The following is a 19,634-nucleotide window of genomic DNA, read 5'->3' as shown; positions in this document are numbered from 1 at the left end:
CACCAAAAAGGGAACCCAAGTGGAGAGGCCCCATGGCAGGAACTACTGAGCATGTTTCAATGACTGGGGGGAAAAAATGGGCTCAATTGTTGGGTTTAAAGGAGTGGAAAGGGGGAAGGAACTGAGGTAGAAAATACAGTTGGGGGCAGGGGGATCCAGAGCAATCAGAACTTTTTAGTCAGGGGAAGGAATGAGATTTCTAAAGTTAGCAGGAAGTTACGAGATTTCAGGCAAACTGATGACATGATTTATCCAAGTACTTGGGCCCACAGGCTGGGATCCAAAGTTGACACACACTGACAATACAGTGGAAAGAGGAGCTCCTAGTTTCCTTTGTGTCCAGTAATATTAAATGCCCTTGTCTGGGCCCTGAGAAAAATGTTTTCGCCTGCTACTCCATCCCGATGCTGTTTCCCTTTTAACAAAAGGTGTGTAATTGGATATACCTCACTGCCACTTTCAACCTTACCTAAAAGGTGGGCTCAGGTTTATACTTTTTTCTTGTTCTTTTTTTTTTAGATGCTGTCACTGACTCGATGCAGAGATGTATTTCATAGTAATAACTGGAAGGTAAGCAACCATGAGCCAAATACTTATAAAAATTATTCGTGGTGGGAATGTAAGCTGGTGCAGCCACTCTGGAAAACAGTATGGAGGTTCCTCAAAAAACTGAAAATAGAACTACCCTACCAGCCAGCAACTGCACTACTAGGTATTTACCCAAGGGATACAGGTATGCTGTTTCAGAGGGACATATGCACCCCCATGTTTATAGCAGCACTACCAACAATAGCCAAAGTATGGAAAGAGCCCAAATGTCCATCAATGGATGAATGGATAAAGAAGATGTGGTATATATATGTACAATGGAGTATTACTCGCCAATCAAAAAGAATGGAATCTTGCCATTTGCAACTACGGGGATGGAACTAGAGGGTGTTATGCTAAGTGAAATTAGTCAGAGAAAGACAAATATCATATGACTTCATTCATATGAGGACTTTAAGAGACAAAACGTGAACATTAGGGAAGGGAAACAAAAATGTAAAAACAGGGAGGGGGACAAAACAGAAGAGACTCAAATACGGAGAACAAACAGGGTTACTGGAGTGGTTGTGGGAGGGGGATGGACTAAATGGGTAAGGGGCACTAAGGAATCTACTGAAATAATTGTACTCTATGCTAACTGATTTGGATGTAAATTAAAAAATAAATTGAAAAAAATTATTTGTGGGATACTTCTAGCAGTTTATGCTGTTGGAGCACAGAGCTTTCCTGCAACTTCCAGCTTCCATACATCCCAGTAAAAGTGGATTTCTCCACAATGTACTATTTCACATATGAGAAAAAAAGTTACCACAGAGAAGGCTACTACCTAAGACTACCTAGCAGGTTAGGGGGTGGGTAAAATTCAAACCCTTTCGTATATGTGCTGAAGTGAGCACAAGATTCAAATTCTTAAGCATTGATGAAATGAGGTGAAATCTAGACCACCCCCATCCCCAAGTCTTCTCTTCTTAGTCTTGATGGCTAGGTTCAAATTCTCAGATTCTATCTTGGAACAATCAATCTTTCCAGATGCAAGTCTGATGCCAACTTTTTTGGTGGCACAAATTACCAAGGACTATTTGAGATAACTTACAAGTTCCTCGGAACCAGGTTCTTATGTTGGATTCAAGGTCTCATTTGCTTAACCAACTTACCTGCAAATTCCCTTGACATTGTTATTTGCTTGATTCTGGGAGGCCAGTCCATAGCCTCCATTACAACCTGATTAGCAGCATTTGAGCCACAATATTATTTAATTAGAGGAAGAAGAGAGAAAGAATCCATTTGACCCAAGTGTCAGGGAAAATTTAACTTATGTGGCATATGCAAATCACTTCAGACTCAAAACTAGAAAAGGGCCCATCTTTATGTTTTAAAGTTTATTTTGAGAGAGAGCGCAAAAGAGGGAGGGTCAGAGAGAATCCCAAGCAGCTGACAGCATGGAGCCCGATATGGGGCATGAACCAAGATAACGACCCAAGCCAAAATCAAGAGTTGGACACTCAACCCGAGCCACCCATCTTTAATGAAAAATATTCGATACAGGGACCTGGGTGGTTCATTCAGTTGAGTATCTGACTCTTGATTTCGGCTCAGGTCATGATCTCAGGGTTTGTGGGATTGAGCCCTGCATCGGGCTCTGTGCTGACAGTGTGGAGTCTGCTTGGGATTCTTTCTCCCTCTCTCTCAAATAAAAAACATTAAAAAAAATATTTGATACATAAAACCTCTGACAGGATTATCTAGCCCTGCCCAATAGCTCATGTTTCTTCAACTCGAGACCCTAAGCTTTTAATACTCAGTCTGGACCCATCCAATGAAGTACCCATTGATGTGCTGCCACCTTTCCTTTCACAACTGACAAGATGAGATCATATTCAGGGACTGTGGATGCATTTAGTTTTAGAGTTCTCTCTCTACCTGCCATTTGTTTTACTGTATTTCCCGTAAGACCGTGAATACTTAGTTCTTTGGAAGTGAACCTGTTTTAGATGAGAAACAACTATAACAGCTAAAGCAAGTTTATCAGTGAGAAGCATCCAAAAAGATCTTCCGAAATTTTCAAGTAGAATGAAATAATAAGCAGGAGAAATATTGAAATTGTTGGGCCAAATATATACAGTTACATTCTTTTGTTGAATGTTGAGAGCACCTGTGCTATAGGCAGGAGTTTAGGTCTGAACATCTTTTCCTTAGTTGGTTTTAGTTGTGAGCATAAGCTACCACAATTGTTTTTGTTAATCTGATTCAACACATGGATTTTCCTGTATTCTTTGTTTCTGGTGACTTTCAATACCAACCTGGCTAAAAGGGAAGAACACAAGTTAAGGTTTTATTTGCTAACTCTGTTCAACTTAAATTTCTTTGTGTGGCTTCAATAATATTTCAGGGGGTGCACTTTGTAACATTTACAAATAGTTAAATATGAAAGTGGGGATGTTATCATGAAGCTTACCATTGCAGATAATTGCTTATCACTCCTGAGAACAGATCTGAGTCAGTTCCACGTGCTCCCACTCTGCTTTTTTATTTTTATTTATTTATTTTTTTAAATTTTTTTTTCAACGTTTTTTATTTATTTTTGGGACAGAGAGAGACAGAGCATGAACGGGGGAGGGGCAGAGAGAGAGGGAGACACAGAATCGGAAACAGGCTCCAGGCTCCGAGCCATCAGCCCAGAGCCTGACGCAGGGCTCGAACTCACGGACCGCGAGATCGTGGCCTGGCTGAAGTCGGACGCTTAACCGACGGCGCCACCCAGGCGCCCCAACAACATCCAATTATATCAGTAAACCTAAGAATTTACTCTATGTTTTTCATGGAGTATAGAAAATTACTACACTGAACTTCATTAATGTTGCTATTTCCACTTTAAGGACCAGAAAAAGGACAACGCATTTTTTGCCACCCACAATTGGTGCACCTGAGTTTGAACGCCAGTGGAAAGTAATAAAGGTAGGCCTTGAGCCGGTTTCCACCAGTTTCCAGTGTTACTAGGATAGTCTGTTATCCTGGTAGAGTGGAGTCCATACCAGCTTAGATTAAAAAATAAATTGAAAGGAGAAAGCAGGTCACGGGCCAAAGTATAATTTGTGGAAGAAAACTGAATGGCTTTAGGTCCACTTAACCAAAACACAGAAACTTTAATTGGGTCAGAATTACACCTGTCAAGGACCTGGACCGTACACTCTTCTTTACAGCACCCATTCCTTCTGAGGGGTAATTTAATAAGCCTATCTGGTAAGTGTTCCAGGTGTACACAGACTGGCTGTAGGGATATCCCAAGCATGGTCACATCAGCATCAATGTCCGAGTATGCTCAGATTTCTGGCTTGGTGCCACTTTCCCCACCACTCTCTTATATCCCAGGACAGTCTCATGGCCAGCAAATAACTCCCCTCCCCACCCCCACCAAACCCTGGAAAACCTGGAGTGCCTTTTTACAGCTCCTCCTTTTCGGCCCCCTTCTTCTGGAAAGCAGTCAAGATGTTTAAGCTCTTCTGGAGCTCTTCCTTCTTCCCATCACTCATCTTGTTCTTCTCAATCAGCTTGGTGATCCGGCTCATTTCTGACACTGGAAAGTCCTCACCTTGGTCTAAGACTTTCCCCATGATCTTCAGATACTGCTCGGCCCACTTCTTCTCAGTCTCTTTCACATTTGCGAGATTGTCCTGTCCCTGCTTCAAGAGGGCCTGGCGGGCCTCCACACCTGAGGCCCTGATGAACTCCCCGGCAAGGGCATCATATACAGGCAGGCAACCAGGCATACCTAGGTAGACTCCTTGACCCTTTAGCCAGCGCTGGATAGCTCCAACCTTAACCGCCCCACTATACAGGACTGGGTTCTCAAAGTCCCCATCACGGAAGAGGTAGAAGACTGGGTAGTTCTCTTTGTCCAGCTTGTATTTCTCACTCAGCTCCATATTCAGCTTATCACCATAATCTGTGAACAGAAACCAGATATGAGGAGCAAGACCATGAGGAATACAGGGCAGGAAACTGCTATGAGGCCCATCTGAGTTGACAGCAAGAAGGATCCTGGTTGTGTTTAAATTCCTCCTTGGCTACTTCTAGCCATATGGCATTAATCAAGTCATTTAGCCTCTCTGAATTTCACTTTCCTCACCTGAAATATGGGAATCCTTCTGAATACTTATTCTATGCCCACTACGTGCCATGTCCTGTTCTAAGTGCTACAGATCTGGTTGTGGCTAAGAGTAACAAGCTCTGTGATCGCAAAGAGCTTATGTTCTCTTAAGAGAGATGATAAACGTGATCAGGGCCATGATAAAATGGGATGATGTGAAAGTAGGTAAGAAGACCTACTTTGGGTGGTCTTGGAAGGCCTTTCTGTGGACACGATATGAGCTGAAGGACCAAAGTTTCAAGGAGGCAGACACATGATGATCCAGGAAAAACGTCTCAGGTAGGAAGTGCTGCAGCTGCAAAGCTCTGAGGCAGGAATGAGCTGGGTATACTGAAGGATTGCAAAGGCCATTCTGGCTGGAGCTTAGTCCAAAAGGGGAACGTGTAGTAGATAACAGAGTCCCCAACACATGAGAGGTTCTGGGAAGACCCAACGAAGGGAAAGGTGCACTTAACCTGACAGAGTGTGCAATACGTGGTAGCTGTTAGTATTTGCTATGTCCTTCCTAACAGGCAGTGGCAGTCCCAAAGGCTGATGCCAAAAAGAAATGGTCAAGGCTGCTTATTACTGGGCAGTAGTATAGGAAGTGTAGGGTTCCAGTCCTTGTTCTATCACTTCAAACTGTACAGTCTTGAGCAAGGTACTCAAAGCATGAAGAATAGGAGTCACGGTACTTTTGTCATAGAGTCGTCACAAGGATAAGATACACATAAAACACTTAGTGGCCTGGCACACAGTCAATGTTTGATAAATGTCAGCTGCTATTCTTCTCTTGGTAAAAGCCCCAAAGGAGTGGAATTGCAGCTGAGTCAGAATTGACACTTGTTGGGATGAGCACTGGGTGTTGTATGGAAACCAATCTGACAGAAAAAAAAAGAAAAAAAAAGAATTGACTGACTGCCCTGGAAAAGTGTGCTAACAATCTCTACCTAGGACCAGACTCTCAAGCTTACTAGGGAACAGAGGCATCCCACCTGGAAGGAAGTGGAGAGAGGGAAGAACCCTCCATACTTGGGAATAGATACTTAGGTGGAGTTCCTTGAGCTTCAGTTTTCCTCAAGTATAAAAACAGGAAATGTGTCTCATTTTTTAGGCAGGGTTCAAGTGAAGATTAAAAATGCACTGTCTGGGGGCACTTGGGTGGCTTAGTCGGTTGGGCATCCGACTTCAGCTCAGGTCATGATCTCAAGGTTTGTGGGTTCAAGCCCCGTGTCAGCCTCTGTGCTGACAGCTTAGAGCCTGGAGCCCGCTTCGGATTCTGTGTCTCCTTCTCTTTCTGCCCCTACCCCACTTGTACGCGCTCACTCTCTCAAAAATAAACATTAAAAAAATATATTTTTTAATGCATTGTCTGTGCACACCTTTACAAACTGTAAACCACTACATGCTGGCAACTATTAGAGTAGTCACTGTGGTTGGGAGCTGTCCTTGATTTAGCGGTAGCTCTGATGGATTTCAGCTAAGGCCAAAACTCAATAGTTCCGGTAAAAAAAGAACTGAAAAGAAGATGGAAGAAGTTACTATGCAGACCCTAGGAAGACTGGTATCCCCCGACCACAGTCCCCTGCCAGGAGAACTCCAAGTTCTCAGATGCAATTTAATGTCAGTGTGGGGTGGAGGGTGAAGGATGAGGGATTCTCTAACCTTGGGCACCTGCAAGGATGAACTGAGGTTCTGTGGTATCAGAATCTGTTCAAGCTAAGCCTGCCATGGGCACCAGATTCTTGAGGGCCATGACCCCACTTACACTCATGTGTGGCTCAGACAGAAAAGTGTTAGATATTCCACCTACGTGGAGGGAAGTAATTCCCAGCTTCCTCCCCTTCTGCCCTCCACAGTCATGCTGAACTTGTCCATACCTGAGATCCCCACTTCCGCCACCAAGAGATCATCGCTGGAGGCCGAGTTTTCAGCCAGACGCTTGAACTCATCCTGCTTCTCACCATAGGGGTACTGGGTGTCGAACTTCACCAAGACGAACTTGCTTTTGGGAATGACCTGAGGGCATAGAGAGCTGAGCAAGTTCGGGATTCCAGGGACCTTTGGGGCTAATACCCTTTCTCAAGGCACCTCTGTTTAAGAAACAAAGTGGGGGGCGCCTGGGTGGCGCAGTCGGTTAAGCGTCCGACTTCAGCCAGGTCACGATCTCGCGGTCCGTGAGTTCGAGCCCCGCGTCAGGCTCTGGGCTGATGGCTCGGAGCCTGGAGCCTGTTTCCGATTCTGTGTCTCCCTCTCTCTCTGCCCCTCCCTCGTTCATGCTCTGTCTCTCTCTGTCCCAAAAATAAATAAAAAAACGTTGAAAAAAAAAAAAATTAAAAAAAAAAAGAAACAAAGTGGAAACCAAGCCTGCAAGGGAGACCAGGACTTGCACACTTATATTCATTCATTCATTCATTCACCCACCCAATTGATTGATTTATTCACCCACCCATTGATTCATTTAACAATTTACTGGTTTTGGGTACCCCACTAGGTACTGGTTCACAGTAATCAAAGACATATACAACCCAGCTTAGAATAAACAAAGCTGTACAGGTGCCTGGGTGGCTCAGTCGGTTAAGTGTCTGACTCTTGATTTCCGTTCAGGTCATGATCTCAGTCTGTGAGACTGAGCCCCACTTTGGGCTCTGCACTGTGGACTCTCTCCCTTCCACTCTCTCTGCCCCTCCCCCCTCAAAATGAATAAACATTAAAAAAAAGGAATAAACAAATCTGTAGATGTATTAAGGCCTTCTCTTCCAGTGGCCTTTTTGGTAAGGTTAAGGAAACCCTTAGAAAACACTATGTGGTTCCCTGTCATGCCCATCATCCCAAACAGCCTTTTTCAGTAAACAATGAACCAGAAATCTGATAAAAACCAACAACCATCTGTAAAGGGCTTGGCACCACAGAGGTGCTTCAGCTAGGGAGCTCTGAGTCTGAACTCTGCAATGTCAGGGCTCACAGGAAGTTGCTGAGAGGCCAGGCTTAGGACAATGTCCCCTCCCTAGATCACAGTTCCCTTTGGCTAGATCACCAGGTCCTAAACTGTCAGGGTCAAGATCTTTAATTGTGGTAAAATTCCCATCACACAAAACTCATCATTTTAAGTGTACAATTTAGTGGGATTCAGTCCACTAACAACAGCGTGCTAGTATCTATTCCAGAACATTTTCATCACCTGAAAAGAATCACATACCCACACATCTGAAGCAGTCATTTCCCATCCCTCCTTCCCTCTAAGACACAGCAACCACTTATCTGCCTTTTTTCCTCTATAATGTCCACTCTGATGGAATCATACAACATGTAGCCTTGTGTGCCTGGCTTCTTTCACTCAGCATAATGTTTTCAAGGTTCATCCATGTTGTAGCATCGATTGGTATTTCATTCCTTTTTGTGGGCAAATAATATTCCATTGTATGGATGTGCCACATTTTATTTATTCATCAGGTGATGGACATTGGGTTGTTTCCACCTTTTGGCTATTTGTGAATAGTGGTGTTATAAACATTCATGTACAAATGTGCATTGAATGCCTGTTTTCATTTCTTTTGGGTATATACCTACGGGTGGAAATGATGGTCATATATAGTAATTCTACGTTTAAGTTTTAGAGGACTCCTCAAAATCTTTCTTTTGATGGTCTCTCCCAATGCACAGATTTTATCTAACAAACTGCCTTCTCCAACTTTTTTCCAATCAAAGTGATCACTTCAGGTCTTTTTCATCACAGGCTATTGCTGTCATAATTAAGTCAAGCTGGCATCATTCCAAATTTTATTAGTCCTTATTCCTCTTTGTGTGTTGATATCCATTTGGTTGTAGCTTTTAAAAAATATTTAACACTGCCCAGGGACCCAAGGAAAGGAGGGAGAAGCTATTAGAACAGCTCATCTTTTAAGTGGTCACTGACCCCCAAAATGTGAGCTCTGAGGGCCTAAAAGCAGCGAAGCCTTAAAATATAAATCAGATCACATCCCTCTGGCCCAACTGGCCTTATTTCAGTTCAACACAACAAACTAATTCCCACTTAGGGCCTTTTTAGGTGCTGTCTCCGCTAGCTGGAATACCCTTTCCCCAATTCCTTCCAGGATGTCTATCATTCAAAGCTCAGTTCAGACGTCCCCCCTAATGGAGAGCCCTCCTCTGCTCATACCATCTAGCACTGCTTCATTTTCCCCATGCTACCATGTTACCCTGCTCTTTCTTCACTGCATTAATCACCCTCTAAAATTCTTACCTGCATGTTTGTTGTCTGTTCTCTCCACTAGAATGCATATTTATGAGAATAAGGACCTTATCTGACTTGTTCTCTGTTATATCCCTAGTGCCCAAGAGTGCCTGGAATGTGGCAGATGCTCTGAAAATATCTGATAAATGGACACAACTAGAGAAGGCTACGGTAGCAGATGCTACATATGTCCGGGGGAAAAATATTTAAAAAGCATGGCACAGGATCCCTACCTTCAAGGTGCCTTTATGGAATAATATTAATAAGTGTACAGTGGTCTAACACTGAAACATAACTGAAAGGTCTCCATCTTTTACCATTTTTAGCCATAGGGACAATGGTTTTGAATGGCATACATTTGCACAGTGTATTTTTTTTCCTTTTCATTAGTCATGCTGTATCTCTTAATTGCTTTAGAAATCTGTGTCCTTTCTTCATCCTTGAAGAACTGACTCCACCATACCCTATATTTAGGCAACTTGGTTCTTTAAGGTACAGAAGAATTCATCATTCATTCATTCACTGAATAAAAAGGTACCAAGGGCCTATCATGTGATAGTGAACACAGCAGTAAAAAAAAGCATGAAGGGTTTCTTATCTCTAATGATGGTGAAGGGCAAGAAACAAAAGAAGACACTGGAAACTGCTGAAAGACAAAGCACAGAACAAGGCCCTTGGATGTATTAGCAGGAAGTGCCTCTTCTGTTCAGTGATGGAAGAGAGATCTAGAAAGGGACTGGAGAACACATTTGTTCATTCATTCAACAATTATCTTCCATGTGACAGGTAACCTGCTAGGTTGTACAGATGATCCCTGAAAAACCAGACAACGCAGTTCTTCATAAACATATAACATTCTGGTGCAGGAGATGACAAAATAGCCGGGGGGGGGGGGGGGGCGGGAAATCAATGATGAGAGCTCTACAGAGAAATCAAACTAACGTGACTGGCACTTTGGATGGGGGGAGGGGAACTCAAGGCAGGACTCTGAGAAGGTAATATTTAACCTAAGCCTGAATGATGAGAAGCAACCAACCTTTCAAAGATTGGGCAAAGAATGTTCTGGTCAGAAGAAACTGCCAGGGCAAAGGGCCTACATCAGTAATGGGCTAGGAATATTCAAAGGACAGAAGGCATGTATGGCTGAAGCAGAGGGGACAAAAAGGAGAATGGTTAGGAGATGAGAGTAGAGGCTAAAGACGGAGACCAGCCAGAAGACTTCTGTAATGACAGCTGAGACCAGGGTGGTAGCAATAAAGACAGAGAGGCACCGACTGATTAAGAAATACTGTTAACTTCACAGCGCAAAATTTCCCTCTGAGTCACACTTGGTCTGTGATATTATCCCATTCCCACATTTGGGGAGTGGGGTATAACTGCCAATAAAGAACCCCAAAAGCTTGAGGTGCTGTGGGGTATGCCTTACAATCAACCAGCCATACCTACACTTTTAAGTTCTTGAATAAGCCACAGGTGCCAAATCCAGGACAAGGAACTCTTTTGAGAATAGAAAGAGTTCAACCACTTGCGACACATTTAGAACTCTACAAAAGTAGAAACCAAAAATGGTTTCCCTTCCCAGCAACGGGTACAAATTAAGAAAATAAAATGAATGGCTTCTCTCTCAACGCTTAGTATGCCCGTCTCGTAGGTGAAGTTGAAAGGTGCCAGTGTGTGAAGATGGGTGCAAGAGGGAGTTGGGAATACATTCAGCCTCCAACATCCATTTACCCAGGCTAATCCTTCCACATCTTGACCCTATTTTACTCACTATGTCCCCAGGCCCAAGATATTCCCTAGAGTTTCCTTATTCTTCTTTTTTCTTTAATTTTTAAAAATGTTTTATCTTTGAGAGAGAGAGTACGGGTGGGGAGAGGGAGACACAGACCCTGAGGCAGGCTCCAGGCTCTGAGCTGGAAGCACGAGTGGGGCTGGAACTGGTGAACCATGGGATCATGACCTGAGCTTAACTGAGCCACCCAGGCGGCCCCAGAGTTCCCTTATTCTTAACGCTTGCGCTCTTCAAGACACAGGACATCCGGACACTGTTTGCATACTGCAAAACAGGCTGCACGCCACACTAAGAGAGGAGGGGCACAGAAATGCCAGGTAACACGCGGAGTTTTCAACCACCGCCCCCCCCCCCCCCCCGACAGCCCAGAGACGGGTGGCGTCCGCCTCGCACCGCCCTCCCGGCCTCCCACTTGGGTCTCGAGGATTGGATCTCGCCCGGCACCGCCCTCTCCCCCTAGGTGAGGGGAAGGGGCAGAATGTTCCCGTGACTGCATCTCCTTAGCTCTTTTGCAAAAGAGGAAGTACAAACACTGCAAAGGCAAGGGTGTGCGGGGACCCTGGACCCCATGGTCGTGATACGGCCCCGGCCCAGAGTCCACCATCCCTTTACGTTGGTGGATCGTCGCTACAGACCACCCTCCGCCAGCCCTGTCTCCTTCCCCACGGAGGTGCGCTCCATTACTAGCTGAGGCTGCACCTGCGCGCGATTCCTACGCCCCCGTTACCTTGTAGAAAGTGATTGTATCCAGGGGGAGGGCGCCCTTGGTGTGCAGGCCGCTACCGCCATGCGGGGCGGAGAGGAGCAGGAGGAACAGGAGAAGAGGAAACAGTGGGGAGAGAGAAGCGGCGCGGGGCAGGCCTGCAGCCATAACGCCGAATTCTGGCAGTAGGAGCTGGGAAGGCTGTAGTGGAGAAAACGCGGAGTCGGGAGTCACGTGACTTGCAGGGCCGGCTCGGAAGCGCGCACGTGGACAGCCCGAGAGGCTCCAGCCGGCCTAGGGTGAGAGGGAGGGGCCACGTGAGGGGCGGGGAGATGGGGCTGCCGCGCGCGCGCGCACTCGGCGAAGCTCCAGCAGGCCGAGGGCGAGGGGGCGGGGCCGCGTGTGACGGGCCGAGGGGACCGTGGAGAGCGTGGGTGGTGGAAAAAGAGGCTGCCGCGCACGCGTACTCGGCGAGGCTCGCAGCCAGCCAGCCAGCCTTTTTCCCGTCGTCCTTGGCGTGAGGGGAGGCTCGAAGCGCGTGCCTAGCGTCTTGCTGCAGCTCGTAGTTCTCTTTATTCTTCGAAGATGAGGAGGCCGGCCATCGTTTCTTCCTGATTGTGGCGCGTTGGGCAGTCAGTTGGGACCCGCCAGTACTTTAGGTTGGTATGTCAGTTTGTGCTACCACCCTCAGGCGGTTGGTCATGCTCTGCCACCTCCCTCAACCAGGACCCGAGTAGGCCAAGCAGACGTGGCTGTGCGTCAGCATGGCCGTCGGAGCCACTCCTGAGCCCTGCCCAGGTGCCTACTCTGGTGGCCGCCTGCCTCAGCGGCGAGGCCCAGGCTCCTATGAAAATAGGCTTTACTGAAAGTTGAGTACTGCCCAGCTATGCATATCCCAGCCTCCTGAGAATTAAAAAACAAAAACAAGTCCTAATGATCCTATTCAATAGATACTTGTTCAGGGCATGGTTTACACCAGCTTCTGGTTTGGGTTGTGGGAATACAAAATAGAGATGAACGAGACAGCTCTGGTCTGAAGGAATTCACAGTGTTGGGGAGGAGGAGACCGAGCAATAGTTACATAACCGTTACCTTGTTCACTTAGCCCTGCGCAGGAATGTCGGGGTAAGTTGCAGACAGGAAATGACTTTTGAACTGGATCGTGAAAGAAGAGTAGGCCTTTACAAGGCAGACACCAAAGGATATTTCTAGAAAGAGGAAAAACATGAATCTGTAAAGGTAAACTGGCCAATGTTGCAAAGGGTCTCATCAAACTAAAGGGTTTGGTGCCACGGCAGGTGTTAACCAGGAGAGTGAAGTCAGATTTGCTGTCATTTAGGAGTGAAGGAAATGGGTGGGAAGGGAGGAGGTTGAAGGCAGAGAGACGAGTAAGGGTCATTTGCAGTAGTGGAGGTGGGATAGGTTAAGGTTCAGAAATAGGACAAAATTAGAAGAAAGGTTGGAATTCACAAGACTTGGTGAACAAATGGATGTGAAATGAGAATAAATTACATAATGCGTTGTGAGGGACTTAGCACCATGTTAACCATTGTATGTGTTCAATAAATGTATATGTATAAAATGGTCATCAAAAATCATAGGATCCAATCATGGGCAACCAGTTTGCATAGAAATTTTGAAAGAAAGTCGAATGTGTGTGTGGGGTGTTTGGGGGAGGTTTGGAAAAATTTATTTTGAATTTGCCCTAGTAAAAATGAGCTTACATAGGGGCACCTGGTGTCTCAGTTGGTTAAACGTTCGACTTTTTTTTCTTTAAGTTTATATTGAGGGAGGGAGAAAGTGCGAGTGGGGGAGGGGCAGAGAAAATCCCAAGCAGGCTCCATGCCATCAGGACAGAGCCCACTGTGGGGCTAGAACTTGGGAACCATGATATTAACACCTAAGCCTAAAATGAGAGTCCATGCTCAACCGACTGAGCCATCCAGGCACCCCAAGTATCTGACTCTTGATTTTGGCTCAGGTCATGGTTTTATTTATGGTGGTGAGATAGACCCCCATGGAACCTGCTTAGGATTCTCTCTCTCCTTCTAACCTCAGTCCCCACCCCCTGTTGCACAAGGACATGTGTGCTTGCTCTCTTTCAAAAAAAAAAAAAATGAGCTACATAGACAAATGATTGAAGAGGAGGGGAAAATTATGAGCTGATTAAAGAAGGCTTCATGTAGGAAGTGGAAACAGTTAAGCCGTGGAAGAAAGAACACTTTTTTTTAGAGTTTATTTATTTTGAGAGAAAGAACAAGTGGGGGAGGGGCAGAGAGAGGGAGAGAGAATCCCAGGCAGGCTCCATGCTGAGCATGGAGCTTGATTCTGGGCTCAGTCTCAAAATTGTGAGATCATGACCTGAGCTGAAATCAAGAGTTGGATGCTTAAACTGACTGAGCCACCCAGATACCCTGGGAGAAAGAACATTTTAGGTGGAGAACAAATGAAACAGAAGTGGGAACAATTCATGACAGTTTGGGGAGACTGAAAACCATCTTGGTTGGAGGGAGTTATCAAAACACTACTTAGTAAGACAGTTTTAAGCCCAGGTAGGGGAGAGTCTTGCAAATCAAACTTAAGAATTTCCTGTTTTGTCCTGTAGTCAATAAGGAGCCGTTAAGAGTTTTTTATAACCCTTTATAAGACATTTAGACTTTTTAAATTATTCACTTCTTAATATGTAAAAGCTTTGGGTACACCTAGTTAGTATGATTAATCAGGAATGACTTTATAGTCATAGTTTTGAAGTAGGTTTTGGAAAAAGTGACGGAAGAGGATTGGTTGGAGAGGGAAGTATCAGTCCTTTGCTATGAATTTTAATAATTCCATGCAATGTAATAATTGTCTCAATGCTTCCTTTTAGTAGTGCCCTGGTCCCAATTATTTTAAAATTTGATTATATTCTTAGCTTCAGGACCCTGACAACAAACTACACAAATAAGCCAGGTATAATTGTCCGTATTTGGGAAGTTATAAAATCCCACAATTGAAACTGATGTGGAAAATCAAGAGGCTCACCCTGGGTATTGTATAGAGGTAGGGAGGAAGAGACAAGTCATGTTAAATTTTTTTTTTTTAACGTTTATTTATTTTTGACACAGAGAGAGACAGAGCATGAATGGGGGAGGGTCAGAGAGAGGGAGACACAGAATTGAAACAGGCTCCAGGCTCTGAGCTGTCAGCACAGAGCCCAACGCGGGGCTTGAACTGACAGACCGCGAGATCATGACCTGAGCCGAAGTCGGCCGCTTAACCGACTGAGCCACCCAGGCGCCCCTTTTTTTAAATTTTTTTTTTTTAACGTTTATTTATTTTTGACAGAGACAAGTCATGTTAAATGAGTGTCATGTGACTCAGTGTAGCACCTGTAGTAAGGAAAAAAAGTACCATCTGCTAAAGGCAACTAATAAATATCAATCTTTTTTCTACATCATCAAGCCAGAGTCCTCAGTCTCATTGATTTCTTTGCTATTCCTTATATACACAAGGCATATTCCTGCCTCAGGGCCTTTGTACTAGCTTTCTCCCTCTAAAACACTTTTCTTTAAGATATTCATATGGCGGAGTCCTTAACTTCCCTAAGTCTTGGCTCAAACTTCCTAAGATCTACCCTGACCATCCTTTAAGAAATTGCTCCTTCCTCCTTTCTTTGCTCCTTTCCTCCTTGCTCCATGCTCCTCCTTGCTTTCTATCTCCCTTCTGTCTTTTTTCTCCATAGCACTTTTTAGCTTACTAATATACAATATAATTTGCTTATTTTTCTTATCTGCTTCCCATGAGGGCTGGATTTGTCTTTATGTTTTTGACTGTTTAGGTTAGCTACTACAGCCCCCTGTCTGGCATAGGTGGGCACTCAGTAAATAATTGTTCAGTGAATAAATCAATCAATGAGAGAGAAACTATTCCATGGTTAGCTCTCAAAATTCCATTGGCCTTTACTACATTCTTTCCTTAGACCTCATACTGTTCTTCAGAGATATGCCATTCCTTAGAGCTAATTGTTCTGCTCTTGTGAATTTTTGTTGGTGTTAACACTAGTTCCTTTGACATAGATGAACACTATAATTGTCTAGTGAACACAAAGCAGATTTCATCTGTTAAAAATTGTTATTGAAGGAATGATTTTCTTCAATCCCTGTCCTCCTTTAAGAATTCTTTCAATATTGGGGCACCTGGATGGCTCAGTTGGTTAAGCATCCAACTTCAGCTCAGGTCATGATCTCGTGGTCCATGAGTTCGAGCCCTGCCTCAGGCTCTGTGTGGACAGCTCAGAGCCTGGAGCCTGTTTCAGATTCTGTGTCTCTCTCTCTGCCCCTCCCCTGCTCATGCCCTGTCTCCCTGTCTCTGAGAAATGAATAAACCTTAAAAAATATTTTTTTTGATAGGAATGATGGAAGACTTCTTAAGAATGATCAGAAAAATTGTGTATTCTGTCCTAGATTTTATCCAAGGTATAGAGAAGAGATAATCCACAAACCAGGTTTGCAGGGGCAATATTAATAATTTTAAAAGTTGGTTCATTAGCATGGATAAGTCCCCCCCTTTTTACCTAACAGTTACACGTATAATACCCATTTACAGCTAAAGTCTGTAATAGTCTGTTTTTTCAGGTTGCAAAGAGGAGGTGTGCTGAGATCTCCTTAGCCATTATGGACTTACTCTAACAATACACATGGAATTCAGGAAGATAGTTCATGGAACTATCTGAACAGGCATACAGTCCTTTAGATCACCAACATTAGAATGTAGAACAGCCTCAAGGAACTGAAACCTGGACACTTCCAATTGCTTGAGACACAATGGTAACTCCTGTTGTCCCAGGCATCTTGTATTACTCTAGAATGGACCATCTTGCTACTCCTCTCTTCTCTGTGGGCATCTTACATTTGATAGGCTCAGCTTGTCACCATTCAATATGGAGCACCCCATTGGGCAATTTCACACCACACCATTTCCTAGGCATCTGACTGGACTTCCCCTTGCTCAAGGACTAATCATTTGGGGCTAGAGTAGGGAATTCTGTGGCTCAGACATGGGAGATATATGAAGACAGAACTGCTTGTACTCACATCATGAGATGAGGTCTGTGGGTATAGCAGGTATCAAGGTCTGATGGAGTTTTCCACCAAACACCATCTCTCCTTCACCACATTTCCATAAACAATCGTTGGGTGGCAAATCAGTTATTCTTTTCGGTACATTGCTTCTTGTGGGGTTTTTTTTATTGTTTTTATTTTTTATTTCTTTTATTTTCTATTTTTTTTAAATATGAAATTTGTTGTCAGATTGGTTTCCATACAACACCCAGTGCTCATCCCAACAGATGCCCTCCTCAATACCCATCACCCCCCCTACCCTCGCTCCCACCCCCCATCAACCCTCAATTTGTTCTCAGTTTTTAAGAGTCTCTTATGTTTTGGCTCCCTCCCTCTCTAACCTCTTTTTTTTTTCTTCCCCTCCCCCATGGTCTTCTGTTAAGTTTCTCAGGATCCACATAAGATGCAAACATATGGTATCTGTCCTTCTCTGTATGACATATTTCACTTAGCATAACACTTTCCAGTTCCATCCACGTTGCTACAAAAGGCCATATTTCATTCTTTCTCATTGCCACGTAGTATTCCATTGTGTATATAAACCACAATTTCTTTATCCATTCATCAGTAAAAAAAAATTTTTTTAAGAAGAATTCTTTCAATATTTAGAAGCATCCAACTTTGGCTTAGGTCATGATCTCGTGGTTCATGAGTTTGAGCCCCGTGTTGGGCTCTGCGCTGGCAGTCGGAGCCTGCTTGGGATTCACTCTGTCCCTCCCTCTCTGTACTTCCCCCTACTTGCACTGTCTCTCTCAAAATAATACATTTTTTAAAAATATGTTAAAAAATATTTTTAAAAAGAATTATTTAAATATTAAAAAAAAGAATTCTTTCAGTATTAAACAACTGTTTACAGCTTTCATGTGCCATACACTCTCTTGAGGATCAGGGTTACACTGGTGAACAAGATAGATGTGCTCCCTACAGACCTAGTTGGGGAGACCAACATTAAATAATCACACAAATAAATATATAATTACAAATTGTGATAACTCTAGAAAGAAAAGTTGAGGGCCTAAGAGAAAATATGATGGGGGATCAATTGGGATTGGAGTTCGTGGAAAACCTCTACAATCAAGTACATGTGAGCTAAGACCTAAAGGATGGAAAAAAAAAAAAAAAAGACCTAAAGGATGGATAGGATTCAGCTGTCAAGGAACTTAAACTTGTGTGATAAGACCGTAAATAATTATGAATAAATATGAAACTGCAGATTGTGTGTTAGGAAACATTTTAGGAAAAGAAAACAGCATGTGCAAAGGTTCTAGGGTGAGAAAGAACTTAAAATATTTGAGAACTAAAAGAATTCTACTCTGGAACCTATCCCATAGTAACAAAATCAGCAGAGAAGGAGGTGCTACATACAGAGGTTAGGAATGTTTATTGCAGCATTGTTTGCAGAAGCAAAGAAGAAGGAGGAGGAGAGGGAGGGGGAGGGAGAGGAGGAGGAGGAGGAAGAAAAAGAAGAAAACAACTTGCATGTCTATGACAGCAAGTGTTGAATAAATGATCTTTTATAAGTAGCCTCCATGCCCAACGTGGGGCCTGAACCCAGACCCCAAGATCCAGAGTCGCATGCTCTACTGACTGAGTCAGCTAGGAGCCCCTGGGTAAATGATCTTATGTAGAATATTACACAGCTATCAGAATGAGTTAGAACTATTTCTTTGAGATACTAGATGAGAAAAGAAATGTATACAGAAATATATCATCCCATTTTTAAAACCCTACAACCATAACAACAGCCCCTATACATACACACACACACACACACACACACACACGTATGTATGTATTTGGGTATGGTTTTGTTTCTTTTGTTTTTGCACAAAGTAATCTTATTTGCAGCAAATAAGGAGATCATGGAAATAGCTTTCAAAGCTGTGACTTCCTAAGACAGGGTAAATGGGTACCTTTTTTTTTTTCTTTTCCTGATTTAGAAAGTATTTGCAATTTATTTATTTTAATTTTATTTTTTATTTTTTAAAATTTACATCCAAATTAGCATATAGTGAAACAGTCATTTCAGGAGTAGATTCTTTAATGCCCCTTACCCATTTAGCCCATCCCCCCTCCCACAACCCCTCCAATAACCCTCAGTTTGTTCTCCATATTTGAGTCTCTTCTGTTTTGTCCCCCTCCCTGTTTTTATATTATTTTTGTTTCCCCTCCCTCATGTTCATCTGTTTTGTCTCTTAAAGTCCTCCTATGAATGAAGTCATATGATTTTTGTCTTTCTCTGACTAATTTCACTTAGCATAATACCCTCCAGTTCCATTTACAGAGTTGCAAATGGCAAGATTTCATTCTTTTTGAGAGACGAGTAACACTCCATTTTGTGTGTGTGTGTGTGTGTGTGTGTGTGTGTGTGTCTGTCTGTCTGTCTGTCCCATCTTTATCCATTCATCCATCGATGGACATTTGGGCTCTTTCCATACTTTGGCTATTGTTGATAGTGTTGCTGTAAACATGGGGGTGCATGCACACCTGTATCTCATGGATAAATGCCTAGTAGTGCAATTGCTGGGTGGTAGGGTAGTTCTAGTTTTAGTTTTTTGAGGAACCTCCATACTGTTTTCCAGAGTGGCTGCACCAGTTTGCATTCCCATAAATGGGTACCTTTTGTTTAGGGTTAGGATGTATGTATGTATATTTTGTTTGTTTGGTTTTTTTGTTTATTATTTATTTGGTTTTTATTTTTTTTAGTAATCTACACTCAACACGGGGCTTGAACTCATGAACCCAAGATCAAGAGTCACATACTCTTCCAACTGAGCCAGCCAGGCACCCCAGGATGAATAAATAGGGAAACCTTATCATAATTTGTAGAGGTGGGCATAAAATGGTGCATACACCTTAATGAAAAATGCCTGTACATATATTGTATGTTATGTAAATAAGGCTGAGGCACCTTTTTGGGCAGAGATTTTAGTACTATAATGAGGTAAAGGCAAATGTGGGTCACTCCATAGTCCATCGGGTTTAGCTCAAATGATGTGGGTGTTTTGGACTGGTGAGACGTCTTATCAGGGCAGTTGCTGTCACCTGAGGGGTGGTTTTGGATTTCATTTGCCTTTCCTTGGTGCATGCTTCCAGTGACCCAAAGAGCTGCTGCCTCCCTTTTCCCTGTT

At 43.6% G+C, this 19,634-nt stretch overlaps 2 protein-coding genes across 5 annotated transcripts in view; one reads left to right on the top strand and one right to left on the bottom strand.

The window, feature by feature from the left end:
* Window positions 1–3,667: 3,667 nt before the first annotated feature.
* ERP29 (endoplasmic reticulum protein 29) lies at window positions 3,668–11,715 on the bottom strand. Its single transcript, XM_019467435.2, has 3 exons — window positions 11,429–11,715; window positions 6,556–6,694; window positions 3,668–4,492 (listed from the first exon to the last, which is right to left on the bottom strand). Exons 1-3 carry the CDS (start codon window positions 11,570–11,572, stop codon window positions 3,990–3,992), a joined length of 786 nt encoding a protein of 261 aa, XP_019322980.1. The 5' UTR covers window positions 11,573–11,715; the 3' UTR covers window positions 3,668–3,989.
* Window positions 10,794–19,634, top strand: part of TMEM116 (transmembrane protein 116) — a 152,287-nt gene continuing 143,446 nt past the window's right edge. The window contains exon 1 of one of the 4 annotated variants that reach the window (XM_019467427.2): window positions 10,794–11,018. Coding sequence is in view for 1 of the 4 variants with exons in the window: in XM_053902036.1 (XP_053758011.1) it covers window positions 11,012–11,018 (7 nt within the window). In the remaining 3 variants the exon portion in view is untranslated. Of the gene's footprint in view, window positions 11,019–11,983; window positions 12,064–19,634 lie in introns of those variants that run through there. The other 3 variants (XM_053902036.1, XM_019467426.2, XM_019467433.2) reach the window with 3 other exon arrangements.

The sequence above is a fragment of the Panthera pardus genome, unplaced genomic scaffold (genome assembly GCF_024362965.1).
Source record: "Panthera pardus isolate Hobbes unplaced genomic scaffold, ASM2436296v1 HiC_scaffold_15, whole genome shotgun sequence".
Lineage (NCBI taxonomy): Eukaryota > Metazoa > Chordata > Mammalia > Carnivora > Felidae > Panthera > Panthera pardus.
Note: the sequence above shows the minus strand (reverse complement) of the source record. Positions and strands in the feature narration are given on the sequence as shown.

What these genes read in the sequence shown, in the direction of transcription:
- ERP29 (XM_019467435.2), bottom strand. Translation starts at nt 11,572, where the DNA reads ATGGCTGCAGGCCTGCCCCGCGCCGCTTCTCTCTCCCCACTGTTTCCT. An exon ending in ATACAATCACTTTCTACAAG is followed by an intron (nt 6,695 to 11,428) that starts GTAACGGGGGCG and finishes CTATGCCCTCAG; the next exon opens with GTCATTCCCAAAAGCAAGTT. An exon ending in GGCGGAAGTGGGGATCTCAG is followed by an intron (nt 4,493 to 6,555) that starts GTATGGACAAGT and finishes TTCTGTTCACAG; the next exon opens with ATTATGGTGATAAGCTGAAT.